This window comes from Wyeomyia smithii, chromosome 3 (assembly GCF_029784165.1).
Source record: "Wyeomyia smithii strain HCP4-BCI-WySm-NY-G18 chromosome 3, ASM2978416v1, whole genome shotgun sequence".
Taxonomy (NCBI): Eukaryota; Metazoa; Arthropoda; class Insecta; order Diptera; family Culicidae; genus Wyeomyia; species Wyeomyia smithii.
This window is the reverse complement of record NC_073696.1, coordinates 269,847,893-269,869,191: the sequence shown is the minus strand read 5'-3', so window position 1 is coordinate 269,869,191 and position 21,299 is coordinate 269,847,893. Positions and strand designations below refer to the sequence as shown.

The 21,299-nt window shown below is 43.7% G+C and overlaps 5 protein-coding genes across 11 annotated transcripts in view; 2 read left to right on the top strand and 3 right to left on the bottom strand.

The window, feature by feature from the left end:
* The window catches only part of LOC129732529 (protein disulfide-isomerase A6 homolog), a 1,795-nt gene extending 454 nt beyond the window's left edge, over positions 1 to 1,341 (bottom strand). The window contains exons 1-2 of the mRNA XM_055693484.1: positions 1,183 to 1,341; positions 1 to 1,117 (exon numbers count right to left, since the gene is read on the bottom strand). The exon at positions 1 to 1,117 is cut by the window's left edge and continues 454 nt beyond it. Coding sequence (XP_055549459.1) covers positions 1 to 974 — 974 coding nt within the window. The 5' untranslated portion in view covers positions 975 to 1,117; positions 1,183 to 1,341. The remainder of the gene's footprint in view (positions 1,118 to 1,182) is intronic.
* The window catches only part of LOC129732525 (uncharacterized), a 14,931-nt gene extending 9,879 nt beyond the window's left edge, over positions 1 to 5,052 (top strand). The window contains exons 4-6 of the mRNA XM_055693479.1: positions 2,073 to 2,246; positions 2,311 to 2,402; positions 4,871 to 5,052. Coding sequence (XP_055549454.1) covers positions 2,073 to 2,246; positions 2,311 to 2,402; positions 4,871 to 4,892 — 288 coding nt within the window. The 3' untranslated portion in view covers positions 4,893 to 5,052. The remainder of the gene's footprint in view (positions 1 to 2,072; positions 2,247 to 2,310; positions 2,403 to 4,870) is intronic.
* Positions 2,268 to 4,147, bottom strand: LOC129732528 (microfibrillar-associated protein 1). The gene is made up of 2 exons (XM_055693483.1): positions 3,980 to 4,147; positions 2,268 to 3,920 (listed from the first exon to the last, which is right to left on the bottom strand). The coding sequence occupies exons 1-2, from the start codon at positions 4,050 to 4,052 to the stop codon at positions 2,494 to 2,496; spliced, it is 1,500 nt and encodes a 499-aa protein (XP_055549458.1). The 5' UTR covers positions 4,053 to 4,147; the 3' UTR covers positions 2,268 to 2,493.
* LOC129732527 (male-specific lethal 3 homolog) lies at positions 4,944 to 6,926 on the top strand. 2 transcript variants are annotated; one of them, XM_055693482.1, is made up of 4 exons: positions 4,944 to 5,178; positions 5,256 to 5,434; positions 5,491 to 5,681; positions 5,747 to 6,926. In XM_055693482.1, the coding sequence occupies exons 1-4, from the start codon at positions 5,077 to 5,079 to the stop codon at positions 6,892 to 6,894; spliced, it is 1,620 nt and encodes a 539-aa protein (XP_055549457.1). In that variant the 5' UTR covers positions 4,944 to 5,076; the 3' UTR covers positions 6,895 to 6,926. The 2 variants fall into 2 exon arrangements, with proteins under 2 accessions (XP_055549457.1, XP_055549456.1); XM_055693481.1 differs by having other exon boundaries at positions 5,738 to 6,926.
* Positions 6,927 to 15,946: 9,020 nt separating this feature from the next.
* LOC129732524 (inverted formin-2) overlaps positions 15,947 to 21,299 on the bottom strand; it is a 179,183-nt gene continuing 173,830 nt past the window's right edge. For 5 of the 6 annotated variants that reach the window (XM_055693473.1, XM_055693474.1, XM_055693472.1 and 2 more), the window contains 5 exons: positions 21,121 to 21,247; positions 20,813 to 21,065; positions 20,286 to 20,748; positions 19,766 to 20,076; positions 15,947 to 19,692 (listed from right to left, as the gene is read on the bottom strand). In XM_055693473.1, the coding sequence (XP_055549448.1) occupies positions 17,612 to 19,692; positions 19,766 to 20,076; positions 20,286 to 20,748; positions 20,813 to 21,065; positions 21,121 to 21,247 (3,235 nt within the window). In that variant the 3' untranslated portion in view covers positions 15,947 to 17,611. The remainder of the gene's footprint in view (positions 19,693 to 19,765; positions 20,077 to 20,285; positions 20,749 to 20,812; positions 21,066 to 21,120; positions 21,248 to 21,299) is intronic. The other variant, XM_055693477.1, reaches the window with a different exon arrangement.

Genomic DNA, 21,299 nt, shown 5'->3' with positions numbered 1-21,299 from the left:
TCTCCCATTTTCGCTAATATAGCGAGATAATTGTTACGACAGGCTGCATCACAGTCCAGAATGTGGGGTAAAACAGAGACCACACAGAGCGGCTTTTCCTGACAAGTTTCCTTGGAAACTTTCTCCGAAGTTAACTGCACAATCTCCGGTGCTGGAATGTTTTCGCTGTACTTCTCCAGCGCCCAGGTAACGATGTCTGATGCCGTCCGGCCGCCGTCGTATTCCCGTACCGAGTCTTTGTCCTTCGATCCACCTGGGAAGTATTTGATTGTTGGATAACCTTGAACGCCGTACTGTTGGGCCTTTATCGTGTGCACGGTGGCATCCAAAGCTCCAAGCTTCACCTTGCCTTTCAGCTCGGTGGCCGCCTTAGCCCACTGTGGGGCAAGGTTTTTGCAATGTCCACACCAAGGCGCAAAAAACTCGACCAGCCACACGTCATCACTGTTCAGTACCAGCTTATCGAAGTTAGCATCTGTTAGCTCAACCACATCATCAGAGCCGCTTCCACTATCCGAAGATCCGCCGCCACTGGATCCACCACCAAGGACGTTTTTAATCTTCTTTTTCGCTTCTGCCAGTGCTCCTTCGGCAATATCTTTAGCCGTTCGTTGTCCGGTGTAATCCACCGGCGATCGCTTGTTAGCACCAAAGATTTTTATGGTAGGATAACCTCGAACGCCGTGCTGGCCGCATAGACCTTGCTCTTCTTCGCAGTTGACGCCACCCACCTTAATCACTCCCTTCAGCGCTGTTGCCGCTTTTTTATACTCCGGAACCAGGTTTCGACAGTGGCCACAGAATGGAGCGTAAAATTCGACAACCCAAACTTCATCACTCTTCACCACCAGCCGGTCGAAGTTACCCTCCGTAAGGGCAATAACATCGTCCCCTGAGGAGTACAATGCCTGACCGGAACCGATCAGAACGGTCACTAACAGAACAACGGAACTCCAAACCGATGACGTGCCCATTTTTTCCTTTTTCTTCTGTCCCCTAAAAAGTCTAATCAGTCTTTTCGCTTCTTGTGCTGTTCGTAATGGCTTGCAATGGAAGAAGTGCTGTTCGTGTGTATGTGTTCCTTTTTCCTCCTGCACCGGTTCAGCCGGTTATCTTTCTGTTGGAAAAAATTAAGTTATTAGTTTTTCAATATTAAAAGTCACGTATTCAACTGTTTACTACCTTCCAGGCGGATATCCGCTAACGACGGTTGGTTTACTTCTGTTGGACAGGGAAAAATTGAATGTTTTCTGTGCTGCTGCTCTTCGTCAGCTTGTAGCTAGTCGCGATTCTGTCCTACTCAACACTGATTTGGTCGAACGGGATTGGCTCTTTTTTCGCTGTGTGACCAGGGTTGCCAGTTTGACAGAAGTTCGACAATAATCTGGCACGCATTCCGTATGACAAAAGCAGGGGGCTCTTGTGGACGTCAAACTCCATACATTTTTCATCTACCACTCATTGATTCTGGTACCAGCGTTTCTGATACCCACTTTTTGGTTGGTTTGCCCTAAAACGAGTGTAATAGAGTAAACGTCCCATTTTGTCGGTAGACTTATTGTCGAGTAAATGTCGTTTTAGATGGAAAAAAACAAGAGCTCAACATTTGTTTTCAGTACAATGTGCACTTTCAATGAATAAGAAAAGTTTTGTAAGCATTTGAAATGAAATATTACCGCCGTGATGAATTTATGTCTGATAGGCAAAATGTTAACGTTTATAGGCCCCTGGACAAAAGCTCATTTTTACGAATAAAACTCTTAAGATTTGCAACATTAATTTATGCATTAAATGATTTAATTTTATTTTCATAAGTTTTTATGAAAGCTTTAATAACTTGTATGCAAGTGCTTGCGCATTTAAACCAGCACTATGCTATCGCTGTCCAATTCCATACACTTGCGTTTCCAACATCTCTTGATCCTCGGTTCCCTTGACAGATATCAAAAAAGTCCAGCAAAAATTCCATTTAACGTGAAATGGTTGCAGGAATAACTCTTTACTCTCACATTAGGAAGAGATAGCATGATGTCATGCCCTTGATTCAAAACCTTCTTTCATTTCTCCCCTAGAAACAGATCAACATCAGCGATGCTATTGGTCTCTCGATATGCTTTGTTAACAAGGACCAGCGCAAGCTCGAAGCGGATTCCAGCGGCATATTGGCCTCACCAAATCTTCTGTTCTTCCTGTGCTTTCTTTCGAGTGAGGGATGCAAATTTCTTCTGTTAACGGATTGTCTAGCGGTACATTGTTACACCCATTGTTAAATTACAGCCTAAGCTAAAGTTTATACTCTTCCACTTTTAGGATCTCGACCAAAAAAGCGAGCACGATTTGCTACAAGTGCTTGCAGTTTTCTCTCGAAATATGCAAATTTTTGTGACGACTACGCACAAACAGTGAGTAAATTTATTCTCTTTGTTCCTCTATTTTTATAATAACCTTATTTGCTAATACATTCATTTAACATTAATACACGAGAAAAATATATTACATATCGCGTTTCTTTTTGTACAGAGAAGGCTTGTCAAACACCTGCCGCATTCCGCCCGCCCGCTCGTTGTGGAACTTGACGTTGTTAGCCGTGTCATTGAACCAGGGCGAGTCGAATTTCGTAGTATCTTGATCCACCAAGTGAGTGTACTTGGTTCGACCACAGCGACCGAAGTTCTTGACCTGCATGACCTTGGGCAGAATCGTCTTGTCGAAGTGGTCCTCCAGCGTTGGCGCTGAGAAGTCCTGCTTGTAAACCTGATCCTCATTGTCCAGATAGAATGCTCCCCGGTGGTAGTATTTCTGCAAGAACTTGTATTTACCCTTAACGGTTTTGTTTGTGATGACCTTCGGGTTAAGCCGCTGCTCCTGGCGACGTTCGTCGTCGGACATGTTCCGCAAGCGTTCAATTTCAATCTTCTCCTTTTCGAGCGCCTCCTTCTCTTCGCGATCGCGCTTGATTCGCTTTAACTCACGCAACTTCCAAGCTTCATACTCAACCTCGTCATTCTCGTCATCAGTATTAACATCCGCTAGGTTGGGTTCATTATCCACCTTAACCTTTTCCATGTCTTTCTTGATACTGTCCTCTACCAATTTCAACGTCTGACGACGACGGTCTTTAGCAGCTTTCTTAGCCTCATACTCCAACTGCTTCTGCTTGTTGGCCTCTCGTTCTTTCTCGATGACAGTGGTGCGATCCTTCTTGCGAACGAACAACGGTTTCAGTCGAGGTTCATTTTCCTCTTCGCTCTCCGTTTCTTCATACTCCGAACTCTCGGACTCGGACGTTTCCGACTGGCCCTCATCCTCCTTTTGCAGCACTTCCTCCTCCCGTTTCTGCTGAAGCATTCTCATTTTAAGCATCTGTCGGCGACGTTCGATTTCCGAATCGCTCAGTTCCGCTTCAGACTCGGATTCGGAACCAACGGAGATTCGACGCCGCCGTAAACTAATCCCTTCACCATCCTCCGCAGCTTCATCTTCCTCCTCCTCATCATCATCCGATTCCTCCGGTCGTCTTCGATGGCGTAAATGCTGTCTTGGGTCTTCCTCAACAGGAGCTGACTCTTCTTCCTCCTCCTGCTCCTTCTCGTCGTCCGACTGAACCAGTTCCGGTTCGTGGATTACCCGATGCCGTTCGCGTCTCTCCCGCTCAATTTCAACGGCCTCGGTAGCACGAACAGCCTGCAAACGACGCAGGCGAGGATCGTCCACATCATCCGGCAGGGCGTCATCGTCTTCCGCTGGCGAACGCTCCCGACGACGCTGCTCACGATTGTGCTCTTCCGCTGCCGCTGCCCTGCGATTGTCCATGAAGTCATCGTCGTCCGATTCCTCGTCACTGCTCGCGTACTGAGCATATTCCGGACGCTTTCCCGATACGTAACGATGCACTTTCACCTTTTGCATCGACAATTCACCTACGGAACGATTGTTTGGTTTATAGTGGAAAACCTTTGGAAAAATTACTTGTACGTACCTTTTGGGTTCCTTACCGGTACGGCACCGGCCGTACTCTGGATGCCGTAAAGTGTTGGTTGAGGGTTCATCATTTTGCTTGATTTTATCGTCGAATTTCCAGCAAAATACAATATTAACACGAATTTAATTCTGTGAAATCAAAACAAAGCAGTGAATGCTTTTTGACAGCTTCTTAGATAGGGCTGGCAGACTGTTATTCTTTTTGTATCAGCTGTAATTCAAAGTACATTGCTGAAGGTATAATAACAGTAACATAGTTCTTCATTTAAATTTAATTTCGCTTGAAGTTTTCAGCTAAATATTCTAAATATACAGAGGAAAAGGTAGAATTTCTGGTACCAAAATTTAATTGGCAGTAATGATTAACGAAATTGAATTGTTAAAATACAATCTATTCAGTTGTTTACGAACGAAACTGACTAATAGTGAGTTCAGCCCAGCGTTCACGTTGATAAAAAAAATTATCGAATTCAAAAATATATGGGCGGAGAACTATTTTTCACTGTTTACCGCTCCATCAAATTTATTCAGATATGTTGAACGCTTGAAAAAAAGGAAACGGGAAAAAACAAAAAATATTTGAAATATCATTATCATCATTAAGCACCCAATTTGGCTGTTTGTGTTTTAATTCAGTTCCTATAATTTTTACCTTGCTTTTTCCTGTAGGATATATGTTATATATGTTTCCCATCCGAGATTCAGACATAAAATGAGTGTTTGATCGACGATCTTTGTATTTCGAATGGGCAAAAAAATGACTCGAATTTTAATTATAAACAAGTTAATTTTCGACCGAGTTTTCAATCACACAAACAGATGTTTTTACATGAGCCATCTTCTCAAAGTTTTGCAGATAACATTTTATTTTACATTTTATGTGATATAGAGTATTCTACAGTAACATATAACTCCACGTATCGATAAGATCGAAACTGACAGCATCGCGACTGTATCGCCCAACCCCAGCATTTTAGAATCAAAACAAAGCGCAAAAAAATATTTTCCCGATTGTTTCTGCAGAAAATACGCAGTTTTATCGAATTTATTCTGTTTCGGTGTCCACAAAACGGCTTCAAGATTGATTCCTCAATAATGGTGTCCACTCGGGGCCATAAGTACAAGTTTATGGATGGGGAGAAAGTGCTCTGTTACGAACCGGACCCCACAAAGGCGAAAGTGCTGTACGATTCCAAGGTAGGTTAATGAAGGCTACATATAGAAACCGGTTACAAAGCGTCACCACCAACCGTTTTTGCTTCACTCTATCGTAGGTTTTAGATGTTTCCGAGGGTAAAGACAAACGAGGAAGACGCGTGATTGAGTATCTTATTCACTTCCAAGGATGGAACTCTTCCTGGGACCGTAAGGTCAGTGAGGACTTCCTCCTTAAGGACACCGAAGAGAATCGCCAGTTGCAGAAAGATTTGGCGGAAAAATCGCAGCTTTATCAGTAAGTTTGGCTTGCTTTAAATCGTTGAACAGGTTTTTAACATTATCTCTTTTCAGAGGTACTTATTTGTATCGTAAAGAACGTAAAAAGCAAAGAGAGAAAAGTTTAACGGCACGCATCGAAAGTTTGACGGCAAGTACTCAGAAAATGCCGAATCTGGCCTCTTCTGAAGATGGCAGCTCCTGCAGTAACGGTTTCGGTCGAGAAGAGACAGATTTCACTACTACTACTACTACTACTATTGACGGTTTATTTGTAAGATTTCAGTCCCCTTTCCAGTGAATTAAAACTTAATTTTTGCAGCAAATTTAGACCCTGATACGGAATACTACAGCAGCTCCGTGGAAAGCAATCACGAAGAGGAAAAGGTTTATGTTCAATTTGGTGACAAACTGAAGCGACTGCTTGAGTTTGATTATCGAATGATAGCGCAGAATAATCTTATCGAAGTTCCGGCTCAGCTTCCGATCGTTACAATCCTGGAGAACTTTGTGCGGCACTATACAATTCGGCAGCTGTTCGAGATTGGTCAAGAACAGACGAAGCTGCGCCGGCGAAATAGTTCTTTCATGAGAGGAGATCAAAAAACAAAAGACTACGAAGCAATTCGTACAAACATTGAACTTTGCAAGGAGGTGGCCGACGGTTTACGGTTGTACTTTGACTTTACTCTGAAGGATTATTTGCTCTATCCACAAGAGCGACAGCAGGCCGAGTTGGTTCTCTCGCCTGAGTATTTGAATAATTTCACTTACGTTGCGTCACCTAGTTTCTCACTGGATTTGTTAACCACACGATTGGAATCTCCGGTCGTTGATCCTGCTATTGATCACGCTGAAGCAGCGATATCTAGTGCTGGTTTGACAGCTGCTCAGGAAGAGAAGAAACGGCGGCGATTGCGTTCGCACAAGAATGAGGAAAATGAATTTATGCTCGATTTAAGTTCGATTAAACCGGAAACACTAACGCCAGGGGCACCACAGGCACTAGCTTATTCGCTACTGAAAGCTTCGTTTCGTTCGAGCATCACAATTTCATTCCAAACTAAGGAAATTCTAGATGATTCTTTCGCGTGGAAAATTCTGCCATCGGATGCCCCAGCCGAGCCGTCGATGATTTACGGTGCAACTCATCTAGCGCGGCTAATCGTGAAACTGCCGGAGTTTCTTTCGGCTACAGCCATGGCGGACGAGAATCTAAAGCTACTGCTCAAGTTCCTCGACTGTTTTGCCGAATTTATCGAAGAACACGACGAATGGTTTGGCAGGGAGATGTACATCGACAAGGCTGGTCTGGTGGATTTGGTTAAACTGGAGGAGGGTATGCAGCTGGCTATGGGTTCGAGTGAGCTGAGCTGCATTCAGATTAAGGAAGAAGATCTGGAGCTGCACGATGTTGGCATAATGGCCGGACCATTGCTGTCCGATGTGAAGGTGGAATCAGCGTCATTGATACCTTGAATAAATTTTAAAATAAGTGGTATTGCTATCAACAGGTAGTGTCAATTTCTTTTTAAAAGAAATCATTTAAAAGTGCTACTTTTGCTCTGGATTTAACTAGCGTGAGGCGCCCTAATTCTGCGCACTTCGTATCAAAATGTTGAGGCCGTTTAGTTAAAAAGGAAACATAAGCAGAAAGTTTACAGTAAATATATAGGAAATCACTTCCAAACATAATTTTTGGATATATGCTTTAAATTGATATTTTTTAACATTTTAATACGAAGTGCGTAGAATTAAGAGCCGCGCAAAATAAGGGCGCTTTACGGTACCGTCTGTCGACACACATAAGATAAAGGTTTGATGTCTTTGTTTTTATATACTTTTGAAGGGCTTGAATTCTTGCAAAAGACATTTAGCTAAAAAAAAAGAATGATTCGGACAAATTGGAAATTGCTTGTCGCAATGATCGATTCGAATTCGAATTTAATAATCTTGTGATACGGAGGGGCTTATTACGGATGTCACCTCACGGTGAGAACGAAGTAAAAAAATCTCACGGTGAAAAAAGACGCGTGCAAATCAAATGGGAATCACTTTCACCGTGCCTATTACGGTTGTCACTTCACCGTGAAGTGACTTCCGTAATAAGCCCCGGAAATTTTCCGGTGGAGAGAGATTTGTGATTGGCCTTGCTTTAACATTACTGTTTGAGTTTTCGCTCCATTCAGTTTCGTTTTTCAGCTGACAGGTACGCAGTTACCCCACGCTGCAGCCGGTCCCGGTAGTCCTTTGGCGGTCGTTCATTTGCCAATGTCGTGCTGTTATCTGCATACAACGATAACTTGCATCAACTGGTAAGTGGTGGCACGTCGAATATAAATATGCTGTAGAGAACTGAGCCCAATAGGCTGCCTTGAGGTATTCCAGTTGGAATGTCAGGTTGTTTAGAATTCGTTTTATTAAAATGGACTCAAAAACAGCGATTGCTTAAAAGTTCCTGGCCGTTTTGACCAGGTACAACTGGATCTAGGCTGGACAAGATGTCACACATTGGCGAATGTTTTTTCACATCCAGTAGGGCCGTGGTAGTGTTGTAGGAGAGCGATTGTTTCAGTATGAGTCTTCCGAAAATCTTGCTTACCGCTGAAGCTGATAATAATGCGATGAATCTGCTGCTTGTCGGTAGGATGGAGCCCTTTACGGGCATCAGAATGAGAATAACTTTCCTTGTCTTCCGAAAGCCGAAAATAGTCGCCTTCGTATTTTGTCACGTTTAATCGCAGCATCGTGATATTTTAATGCTCTAACTGGGTTTGAAGTACCGTGTCCATACTGCCAAGACGAGTTTGCTGGCCGTAGCATTTACCCTCTCGGGGACACACACCAGAAAACCTCCTTCATCGTTCTTCAACGGTGGTATCGCTGAGGAGTTTCGCCACCTTTCAGAATAATTTTAAATGGCCACCCATTTCACCAATATCGGCACAGAACTGGTCGTTTCGAATTGTTGCTATGATACAATTGAGAATGGCGGCTTGTTATTCCGTATTTTCGCTATTGGATTATCCTACGGTGTGGGCATCTATCGCGGCAAATTGCCACCCCATCGGTTCTGCGATACGCACTGCTTCCTCGAAGATTTGCAGTTGGTCATTTAGGGTTCTTCGGATGGCAGGTTCGTCGGGCAGGCTTGAGTCCAACAGTCAGCTGAATGTGATCCAATTGACTCGATGACTCTAGTCTCACCTGGAGCGGTATTGGTTTCAGTTCAAATACACGCCACACCGGGTAGTAATCGGAACTCAGTTTGCTGTGGGTGAACCGGCTTGGACTATGCCCGATCGGGTAGGAAGGTGTTCATATTCGACGTAGTGCCAGCTGGGGATAGAAAGGTTGATTCAACGGCCACCACAACGGCGCTTCTGGTATCCGTTAATTTTGATGATGACGATTTTCCGTGTATAGAAATTGAATGTACAGTTGTTATCCACACACTGACGAAGATTAGCATGGATTCTTGGGATTTTTATGCCGATGGCTTCGTTGATACTCGTCGAATTTCGTAGCAAATGCCGTGTTTGACGGTGACAGCGCCATTACAAAGCTTGGGGCGATCTAGCCGGATTTGGTTGGGGAGAGAGTAGTTGGATGTTAGATTTAGCCTGGTTTCGGTGATAATTTCTACGTCGATGTTTTGTTTCGTTGTCCATTCAGAACGAGCGTTCCAGTTGGTAACGCGGATGCAACGAGGGTCAATTGCCCCATATTTACAATCATGATTCATTCTTGACCTGCTTCACATGATCACAGAACTCGTTGAAGATCGTCCACAGCTCGTCAAATCCGTAGAGCGTATCTATGTCACCTTCTGGAGCGGTACCGTTCATCCCTCTGTTGGTTTGTCCAGCCGTTAGAGGTTGATGGAGAGCCCACTGGATTTAATATATCAACGGGTTACAGGCTGCTTGGAAAGATTTCCTCGTTTAGGGAAGGCACATAATGAACTTTTCCTGTGTTTCCGTTTCTTCCGGGCTGTTTCTAGGTAATCTGTACCAAAATGGGATTGAGGTAGACAACCTCACTCGGCCATTCGATGGAGGTGTTACCGAGTTGGATTCTTACGTTGGCAGGCAAAACAGGTCGAGTTGATTATGAATGCGGGAATATTATGGCCTGGATCTCAACTGCCTTGATGCCGATCTTCCAGCTGTTGGAATTTCCTAAGAGCTCTCATCACTCGACCCTTGCAGATGATGGCAGTGTCGTCTGCGAATATAGACAAGATGCCACCACCCGGAAGGGGAGGCGCGCCTGAGTAAAGATGTTGAACCAAAGAGGCTACCCTGTGTAACCTCAGCATCTACGTTGAACGTTCCAGAAGGAGTGTTGTTGAGGAAGACCTGGAATGATCTGTCCGACAGATAATTCTTAATGATCTTCACGATAAAGACGGGGAAGTTTAGTCGCTGTAGCTTGAACACCAAACCGAAAAGCCAGACATTATCAAACGCCTTTTCGACGTCCAACAATGCTATGGCAGATGTTTTGTTAACGGACTTTTTCCGTCTTAAGATCTTAGTGACTCTAGTGAGTTGTTGAACAGTTCACCAGTGACCCTACCTAAACCCGAATTGCTCTGGGAGGATGTTATTCTGATTGACAAACTCCAGTTAACCGGTTGAGAACCAGTTTTTCAAACAGATCTGAGATGGCTGATAAAAGCAAAATCATCACATCGAGAAGACTAGCATCTCCGGATCGATCCCATACAATTGACGAGCGTCTAATTAAACAGCGCACTCCCTCTATTGAAGGTGGTAGTGGTAACTTGTTATGAAGGTGATGGTAGTTACATAACTACGAGGTCGCGATCAGAGGGGATTCACTGCTGTCAAATTTCATATATGTGTGTGTTATCGCAGATCAACTCTGGTCCATGACGTTTGTTGGTCCATGACGTTTGTTGGTCCATGATGTTTGTAACTATGAACAATAATGGGGGAAAAATGTGAATAGCTAAACAACATTCATGAAAGTTTTTCGCGGTTTCTCGAGTTTTGATGAAAAACATTCCAATTCTATAATATTTCACATCGATCAATTTCATGACCAAAAGGAACAAAAACCAAAACAAACACCATGTTGCCGAATATGTTGGTTACACGATTTTTGACAGATAGATCCCCCCTGGTCGCGATATTCTTGCATGTGCGTTCTGATTGCATGGTTTTACTCTGTCAAATGTACAGCGAGGGATAGGAAAAGGCATCCCCTCGGTTTTACTCTGTCAAATGTACAGCGAGGGATAGGAAAAGGCATTCCCTCGGATTGCATTCGCAACGTCAGCACACATACTAGCATGCGTCAGTTTCACCTGAACTTAATACACTCAAAGAAATCGACACGACAATATAAAGTGTTTTGCACTTGATTTCGCCCTACTGGTCAAAACATATAGAATTCATATGCGAAACACTTTAGAATTATTTATCGTGCAACACCTCATTTTCAAAAGGAAAACACTTTCAATTCTCGTGTTATGACATATAGACATAAAGTGTTTGGATTTTGAATTTCAAATAAATGTTTACCGAGCTTCGAATGGTTTTTATTCGATTTTGAAATGAAAATAGTTTTACATGGAAGTGATTGCATATTACATAACCTTTATTTAATTTATAAAATTTAAAATTTAATTTTTACAAAAATAATTCATCGCCAAATATTATCTTTACTTCTCTGTTGAAGAAGCCTGTAAAGCAAACAAAGAATTTAATTAATTGAATTTAATTTTAATTAGTAAACAAATACTTGCCTCTAGCGTAAAGATGCTTCCATCAGAATCTCTGTGATCTTGTGCTGGAAGAATGAAATAAAATTAGAATTCGATTCTTTTACGTGACATAAATCACTTACCTTGCAAAACCTTACAGATGTAGTCCGGAAAATCGTCGAACTTCTAAGGCCGTATGACACTCGCTGACTTCTCATCTTTCGACATTTTCCTACTTTTCAGCACAAACGGCACTTCATTTGACATATAAAAAAAATCACAGGAGGGTTGTGTGCAAAGCCGCGACCGCAAGGTTGAAGTAGAATACTTTTAAACAGCTCTACTTACGGCTGTACATTAACCTACGGCCGGGCGAATCGGTTCGCGCCGCTTTTCGCGTTTAGCCTGGCAGAGGCCTAATGCGCACGGCCAACACAATATAAAGGTGTTTTCATATTGAAAATTAAACACGGATTTACTGGAGTGAGTGTTAGCAAATGCATCTACCGCTAATACCGCCGCTATCGTACGAAAGCGCGTCGTTTCATGTGGGGAATAATATCAATAACGAAAAATGACGCGCATCTAAGCACACCCGAACTGTTTCGCCGTGCCGCTTCCATTTACTTCCTTATAACATCGGCCTCAGGGAAGTACCGGCTGCACCGCTGAGGCTGTTACAATACTGCTACTGGTACCCAAAGCTATTAACTCTTCAAATTAAGTGTTTTATTTGTCCTCAAAAGAACAATTGTTCAATTCCATATCGGATATAATGCAATCGCATCTCTGTAATTTAACCGACAGTAATATTCTTCTGAACAAAATGATCCAACTTTTCCATTAGAGGAAGTGCCGGCTGATGTACGGCAAAAATCTCACCCGATCGCTCGCGTTGGCGTTCAGCCTGGCAGAGACCTGAGACGTGGTGACCAACCACAGGGCAAGTGATTTGTTTAATTTGAAGGCAGCCACAGGCGCAACCCGCTGCTATCCTCTGTTACTGGTGAGTGCTGATATCTGCTGCTACTGCTGTCAACGTTGTGGACGGTCCATCCAGCTCACCTTCCGACTAATGAATGTAGCTAGTTTTCCCAGAAACACTCTTTTATAGCCGAAGGGTGCTACGAAATAGGCCACGCCTTTATGTTCAGTTTTACCATTTTCTAATATTCTTTAGACGAATTATTCCACAATTCGCATTTGATTTTTGTATCCAGCTAGTAAACACCGCTAGTGCTCTCACACACGCAACTATTTTACCCCTAACCGTATTGCGGTTTGTAACATCAAGCGATTCCGTTTGCTCGCTGTTGCGTGTTGCATCATGTTGCAACTTGGCAGCTGGAAGACGACGAAATTATGTTCATGCTGATTGATTGAATCGACTTCATATTAGCTCTGCATAGTCGAACTAACTACTTTTGTGAATGCGTTCTAACAGGGCAGTTTGTCATTCAAAGTCGGTTATGCTGATCGCAGCCTTTGCGCTGCCCCTACAGTGGGGGGTTTACTAAGTGAAAATTAGACAACTACAACAGAATTTGATTGCATCCCGCACAGAATGTCTGCTTGTGTTGATGCCAGAAAATCATAAACCTTCAATTATTTGTTTATTTGCCTTGAAAAAGGCATTTTGCGGTTCAAAATCGGTTGCTGATCGCAACCTTTGAGCTGCCCTAACAGTGGGGGATTAAGATACACGGGCAACATGCACTGTGAAAGCTATTTCACATTCAGTAAATTAGACGGGTGAGACAGATTCAAATCGCTAGGACGCAACACAGAATGCTTGCTTGCGTTGTCAAAAATTATTAACTTTCAATGACTTGTTTATTTGACTTGAAAAAGGCATTTTGATGTTCAAAATTGGATTTCCTGATGGCAATCTTCATGCTGCCCCAACACGGGGGGAATAAGGCAGTCTGGCGACACACGCCGAGAAGAACCGCGTTGCTCCCGAAACGTGGTGACCAACCACAGGGCTAGTGCTGCTGCTAAGGAAGGACGACTGCTGTCGTAGCTGTCTAGAATTATTATGAGTGGCTTCGGCTGGAACAGGCTCTTATATAGGCCAAATAGCATGTTTTCATTTGCAAGGTATATAATTCTGTCGACCGTGCTTGGGAAGCAATCATATAACGACCAATCAGAGGTCGAATTTTTCGTTTTGACAAGGCTGGACTATTTTCAATAGTACAATAGTATGAATAATAAAACTACAATTATCTTCTTTTGGGAAGAATCTTAGAAGATTTTCCAATCTATTGCTGCAAGAACGAAGGAAATCCATCGAATACTAGCCGATTTATTAGCATTTGAAATTGGACATATTTTTCACTTTTTTCGGTTTTAGATTTTCATTTCACATCCCTATGTAGCCGAACTTCCTGAGAGAAGTATTCTACTTCAAAACAAAACAAATCAACTAAAAGTGTTTCGCACATGATAATCACTGTGATGAAACAGTGGGGCAGATTCAAGTGTAATTCACTTGAAAGGGATGTTGGAATCATACGTAAAAGAAGTGCGGCTCATGGATGTAAGTTGATGTGTGCGACAACATGAAACGAAAGTGAAAAATGATTGAATTCGATAAAAAAAATTCTTCTAATAACAATGCGGAGTCATTTTAATATCCAATTGATGAAACACTTGGATGGAGCGTGCGCAGTTTTTTCAGTGTAGACTGCGCTACCCACGCTACCTAAACTGTCGCTCGATTTCAGGCAGAGTTCCCAGTTTTCTTGATATGATGTTTTTGATAAAAGGCTAATGAGGCGATAACTTGAAGCGCTGGTAGGGGGTTTGAATTGAGATCACTTTAGCCAGCATCCAGCGAAATGGGAAAAAGCCAAGCTCTAGAGTTCGAAAAAGTCTCGACTCAAGTTTTTCAACTCAACGTTTTCGAAACATCGGGAGTACCCGGCGACTCTAGTCATTGCTTCCTGGACGGAAAACTCGTGCGGGCTAACCATGGCATTGCCCAGATTGTGAAAGTTGACAAGTGCTTTTTTCAGATAGGAAGGAAATGACCAGGGTTTGGCGTTGGGGGCGAGAAAGGGAATAGTTCTCGACTTGTTTTTCAAAATTTTGGGTTTTCAAAAATGGCTTTGCTCGGACTGGGAGGGAGCGTAAATGCTAAGAAAAGTTTTTGTTTCTCAAATCCACCAACCTGAGTTTGATGATTTTGTTGAGTCTTCAAGTGAGGCAGACCAGTACGCTGAAACTACCGTATTATGGTGTCACGAAGTTGGATATATCGTTTGGTTGTGTTGTCTAGATTCAGAGAGTTACTCACCAGTTTGGAAACCGGCACTTGTTGAACCCGGGCCAAGGATAACGCCTCATCGATGGACTGTAGACACTGGTCGATGTTTCCTGTAGACTCCAGCTGGACGCCGTACTCGATTGCGTTGTCCACGTATCGCTGGAACCGCGCTTCACCGACACGATGGTAGTTACGCCGGGAAGCTTGGAAACGGTTAGAACCGAGTCGATGATATTGCTCATATTGGCGATGAACTCCGGATCTGCTCAACTGGATGGGAGGATCCGGACTTACGATGTTGTAGTGGCCTACTTGGAGATCGTTAAAGAGGATCAGACCGTTTTGAGTGCATCGACTCTTGCCCCAGGTTTGGTGTTTCACGTTGAGGTGCCTCTGCCGCCGAGTCAGTTTGATGATGTCGCTTCTTAGGTCCGTTGCCGATCCGTCTCTTGCATTGGCTTGATTGGGACAGTAGGCTGCGATGATGGTAATGGGACCGACCCCAATGGGCACTTCCAACCCACGGCGCGTTTCGGGTACGCTCTACGTTGCTTTTTGGGTAGCCCTACAGTTGGCACACACCAGATCGGTGGTCTCCATCAGCTGGCAGGTAAATCCGCCAGGCATGTTGAATGTTTTTTTCTAGATTTACGAGATACAACTGATCACGATGCTTCCAAGTCATGTTGTGACACGTCATCTTATGGATTTAGATTGGCCTTCAGTTCCTCTAACAAGGTGTCAATTGCCATATCAGGGAGACCACGAAAGACTACTTCGAGGGGTTTTTCTGCCTCAATGTCATGGGAAAAATATTCCACCTTATGTTTCCGCAGAAACACTTGCACCGCCTTGTAGTGGTTTTATGCCGGAACCAGCAGTTTATGACCTTGAATTTCAGTCCTTTATCTATTCAAAAGACAATTGCTTCACGAAACCCTTTCAGAAAACCTTTCACATAGAAGGGCGTAATTTTCCCTTTTTCACTGTTTCGGAATTCGCGGCGTTTTCCAGTCAGCGAATCTGTTCTCGGTTAAAAGTTTTTTAGCCGCAAAATCGGAGGTGTTGCCGGGCTGTAGCTGTTTTCCTGTAGTTACACCGGTTTTCGATTTACCCATGTCAAGTCTAAAGGCCTAAGCACAATGAATACGTTTGCGTTGCGTTGACGTTAATTTCCTGAAAATGTTGGGTTAACTGTCAAATTGCCATAAACGCAGCCGCAACATGTATGATGTATGAACCATAAACATATGTGTCAATTTTTACATCGCTATACATGTTTGAAATGATACATATAAAACACTTCACAAGATGCGAGAGATATCTCAAAATAGTCCATTACAGAAAGACGTAGTCCTACGTCAAAATAATCTTTTGAATATTAAACTTATTGAAACTTAGTTAATGAATTGATGAAGTAGAACAATATGTTTTCATATTTACTCTATGTTTGGTGCATGGGACAGTTATGCTTGCAATGGCAGTGTAAAACATTTCTTCGGATACGAAAACAAGCATCAATCAAGTGTATTGTCGTAAAAAATTTATTCCGCTTTTTAAAATGTACACAATCTCAATCCTTGGAACATTGTTTTGCTCATTTATGTGTCTGATTTTCTTCAGCCCCATACTCAACGGGTCTTGAACTGTTCCTGTTCTCGTCCGTTAGACATGCTCGCTTACTTCCAATAACATTCGACTCGTCTGCTGTTATGATTGGCTATGTTTCGTTTACATGCTTCACTATATGTATGTAAAGGGGTTAGAACGATTAGTATCCAATAACTAATATCGCATTTTTTTTCTATCGTGTTTTTTTGTTTCACATTTTGCTCTTAAATACAGGTAAATTTTTAATAATATCATTTATCCGAAAGTTTTAAATTTATACCCAAAAAACAGTTTTTCTATATAACGTGATCCGAAACCAAAAATTTTTTTCGAAAAAAAAAACAAAGTTGTTTTATTTTTAATCCTGTCGTTAGTTGGAAGGAATGATTAGGCCTATTTTCTATGGATTTATCATATTACTTGGGACGATACGCACGTGTTTTGTGAAGTTGTCTTAACCCATATTGTACACAGTCAAATCTATCTAAGTTTTTGCTTTAAAGAAGGGGTTTTCAACGAACTTTTAACTGCTCCTAGCGGCTAACAACGTACATGATTGGTAGCACTGTTAAACAACCTACTACTAACTTACCTCGTTTTAATTTTTGCTTCGAATTGTTCCGATTGTTAAATAATTCGTTACATGTTAATATAAGTCTTCAGCTGACGATTGTGTTATAGCTTTCGAAATGTTTAGAAAGCACTGTTGAGAAGAGGGATTTTTTTCTATGATTTATCGTTTTTTTTTTTTATAAATTAAGCTTAATAGAGAGAAAGAGAGATAAAAAAGATTGCACCGAAGGTTTCGAATGTCGCACAGCAGTACAGGCAATGAATTTTTTGATCGTCACTTTCCTACAAAAAACGCTTTTGTCCTAGTTTTTGTTTTTCCGTACGTATAAATTGCTCTGTGAAAGCAAAAGCTTTTTTTATGTAAATAAATTATTTCTAACCGTTAAATAGTCGCCTTTAATTTCACTCTTAGCGGCTTAACACGTTTAACATACATTAGTCGAGTGCTGCTGTTTTTCTTTTTCCTTTTTTTTTAGGAGAAGAGAGGGCTCTTATTCTTATGAATACTAACATTCGCGAATGACGTTAACTGACTTAGCTTAAATTTGATTCTCCGCTTCAGAGAGGACCGATTTATAGTATGTAGAGCACACCTTCGAAATGGAGGTAAATTGTGGAAACTGCACCAAAAAAAAGAATGGTTTGATCGCTCGGACTGAGCCTGAGTATGTTTGAGTGCGTGATTTTGTTTACTTTTTTTACTACTGTGCTTCAACTGGACTGTTTGTGGACGGAAATTTCAGTTCCGAGTTACCCCGGAATTGTGTGACTATCGCTGTCGAAAAGTAGGCTCTGGCAAAATGCGTAACAATCATTTTCAACCGAAGCAAGTGAATTAAGAAAGAAAGTGTGGAATTTCGAGTCTAGCACTTTTTACTTTGCGTATTTCAATTCTAAAAAAACCTTCAGCATTTTTCTTTAAATTTCAAGTATGCAAAGTTGTGTCACTTCCACTAAAATCCTAACATTTGCAAATAGAGCTTGGATTGTAAGCTTTCCGGATTCTCCTATTTTCCCTTCACCTTGGTGGCACTGGCCGTGGTTGGGCGCATGAATCCACCGGTACGAGAGGACACACTGGTGGTACTCCGTGCAGAGTTGACACGGGCCGAGCCACTCGAACCGGAGGAGGCACCGCCGGCCGAATTGGCGATGCTGGTGTTGCTGGATGCCTTATTCTGCAGTCTGCTGCGGATTGTGTTTTGATTTTGGTTTTCTTTAAAGCTAGTACTGGGTCCAAGCGAACTGGAACCGGCGGATTTCAGTGGAGGTTTCCTGGCGGCGACCATCGTTGCTGAAGTAGGCCCTATACTGGAACCGCTGGAGCTGCTGCGGCTTGCTGGCGTTCCGGAAAGAGTCGTTCGGGTGCTACCAGCACTCAGAGGTCTCTTGGAAGGAGAACTGTGGGCCGAAAGGGACGATGGTACAGCACTGGGACCAGCCGGAACACTGGACGTGGTGAGGGGTGATGACTTTGGACGTAATGGCACCTTTTTGACTGTTTTTGTCGAGACCGCACTGCTCAGCGAAGAGCGGGACGATCGCAAACTCGTTCGTGAGTTACTCCGCTCGACATCGAGCTGACTTTTGGCGACGTTTGTGCCGGTCAGAGGCGATTCGGATTTCCTCATCGAATTCGTTCGACGTGGTAACAGGTTCTTATTGACTAGAGAGGGCGGAGTTCCCCTCAGGGATTTGCTACGCTCCAAGGCAGATTGGTTCTTGCTCATCAACAGACTGGGAAGATTGGGGCTTCCTCTGTTTAGAGACTTCTTCGGACTACCGTCAGTTGCACCGCTAAGAGGTTTGATCGTTTTCGTTTTGGAATCCGATCCGTAATCATTGCACGAGGAAGTACTATCCTTACCATGGGACGGTGTATCGGAAACTAAACTCTGCGTCTCTTCGAAGCCTTCGTCGTTCAACTCATGGCTTATAATCTTCACCGTGCCGGGCGCCTCACGTGATATCTCCTTCGATGGACTCCAGCTTCTTTCGGGTGTGGGAGATTTGAGACTGCGAATAGCCTGACGTACGTCTTCCTGGCTGATTCTGCTCATGTTCCGCCCGGCTCGCGTAAGCTTACCGGAAACCACGGATGGTTTACTCCGCTCGTCAGTTCCACCCGAACTGTTCAGCTTATCCTGCCAACGTTTCAGCCGGAGTTCTTTCTGCTTCTCGGTCGACTCGATCTCCGCTACAGCGGCTACCACGGGACTTCGAATAGATTCCAGCGAAAGTGGGTTATCCGGAAGAGACTCCGGCGAGGTAGTTTCGTTGCCGCTGCTCAGATCGACGGGTCGCTTGAACCGTCGCGTTCTGCGTGTCGACGAGAACCGATCGAACTGACCATCACCCAGGGGCTCTGGTTCGGTGAGATTATTAAGAGCAATCTTCGCTTCCGATTCGTTGGCGCTTTCTGGGGCCTGATGAAGCTTCCTGCAAGAGCTGCTAATGATGGGAGTTTGATGATCCCGATTGAAGTTTTTCCGGATGGATGGCGGTGTTTCGATGTTGTCCGAGTCGATTTCTATTTTGTTGTTCGTTTTCTCGTCGTAGATGTGGTGCGTTCGGCGTGCCCTTCTTGGTGGAGGTGCTACGGATGGTATTTCTATCGGTAACTGGTTATCACTGGTGCTGGTGCAGGACGAATTGATCGACGAAATGGTTGATGAGGTGTTGTCGTTTGGCCGGATGTAAATGGATTGCTTTTCGGTTTTCGATTTCGTTTCGACGGGCTTGGACTTGCCGTAGTCGGTTCCGTGTGACTGGCGAATGTAGATAGATTGCTTGTTTTCATCGCCGTTGCCGGCTGTAGACTTCGGGGAAGTCACTGTACTCTCCGGTTGTGATGTATTGTCCGATCCTCGTCGGATGTAGATTTGCAACCGATCGGAGGGCGTTCGTTCACCCAATGATTGGATCACGGATTTGCGCTTGTCTTCCTCCAGGATGGACTGCAGACTTGAGCTCGGTGGGGCACCTTCTCGCGACCGTTGTCTTCGATACCGCCGGGCGTCTATGTCTTCCGGACTATTGAGGCTAGATTTACGCAATGCCGATTTGTCTTGGGTCGATGGAATAGCACCTATAAAATAACAGAAAGAATTGGTTAGGGGCACTTTCAATGTTGACTTAATTCCTAGTAGTGATAAACTTACCGGCAATAACTTCCATGGTTCCCATAACGTCAGTCTTCTCGAGAGCACTGGACGGTTTCCAGTCGGGATAAACACGCTTGTAAGTCGTTGGTAACTGATCGAGGGCACTCTCCGGAGACGTTTGCGCCGGTTGCTTCTCTTCGGGCAGGGGGTCCAGCTTGCTGCCGCGATCGCTCTCGTTGTCAGTCTCATATGATCGACGGTTGACAGCCAACAGTTTCCTCTTTTTCTTGTAGTCTTCGTTCTGCTTCTCGTCCGCCTCGTTCGCCTGTAGCCATGATTCGATTTTCTGTCGCCACTCCCTGGAAATTCTTTTGTCGTAAGCGTTGGAGAAACGCAAAGCGGATTAGAAAAAAACGCAAATCTCGTTTTGAAGTAGAGACCATTTCCCGTCCGAAAAAAGGGATGTTAGTTTTTTTTTGTCCGAAATTTATGGTTAGGCACTTACTTCAAAAGAGACACACCAACAGAACCACACGCACATACATAAAATAGACAAAACACATATATAAGGGTATACCTCGGTTTATTTTCCTCCACTGGCAGAGGTTTCGATTCGGCTAGCGGCGAGGGCGAATTCGGTCGTTCCCGATCGTTTCCGAAGTCCACGTTCAAAAGATCCGGACGTTTCTTGCTACCACTTCCTGATCGAGCTCGGCGAGCCCAGGATCGGTCAAGACTGCCACCGTACGATACGGACTTCCGCTCTCGACTGCCACTTTCATGGCCAGACGAGCGCAGGAAGTCCATGAGATTACCTTCATCCTCCTCCGAGAGCACTCGACTTCGTCTCCTCCGGAGACTTCCATTTGGAGTGATATCCGGAGAAGGACAATCTTCCCGCAGAAACACCGGCTCTCCGTTGCTGGCAAACGATCCGATTCGTCTCCTTGACATCGCAGGACTATATCGCATGTCATATTGCAACGGATCGAGTAGAAGACTATTCTCCGAATCGGATACTGGAGTTCCGGGTTGATTTGCTGAAAAAGAAGTGCCATATTATTGTACTTTGTCGTCTCAAAAAAACGCAAAATGTCAACTTACATTGCCTTCGTTTCAGTGCTAGCTGCTCTTCTCGCTGCTTCCGTCGTAATATCGCCTGCTCTTCCTGAACCCGACGTTTCTCGTTATCCTTTACCGCATGTTGGAACCGGTCGCAGAAGTTATGGAAAATCTTGAAGCACTCCTCCATTTTGAACGTCCCCACGTCTTCGCAGAAAAAGTCAGCCAACTGTACTCGCATGGCTTCCAGCTCTTTCAGAGCTCGCTGCAGCATCACGATATCCCTTTCGGCGGCCTAGAATACGATATCGTAACAAACAAATTTCAACCAATTTACTGACTTTACTCACGGTGATAAACTCCCCCATCTGATACTTGATATCCTCCTCGGTCTTCGGCAGTTCGATCTGTCGTTTGATCTTCTTGATTCGACTATCGATGGCGTTGATCTCGTTGCTAATCTGCTCAACGGTCGTCCTGAAACCAACCAATCAAAATCATCATTCGAACTCACCACTCACAGCGAAAC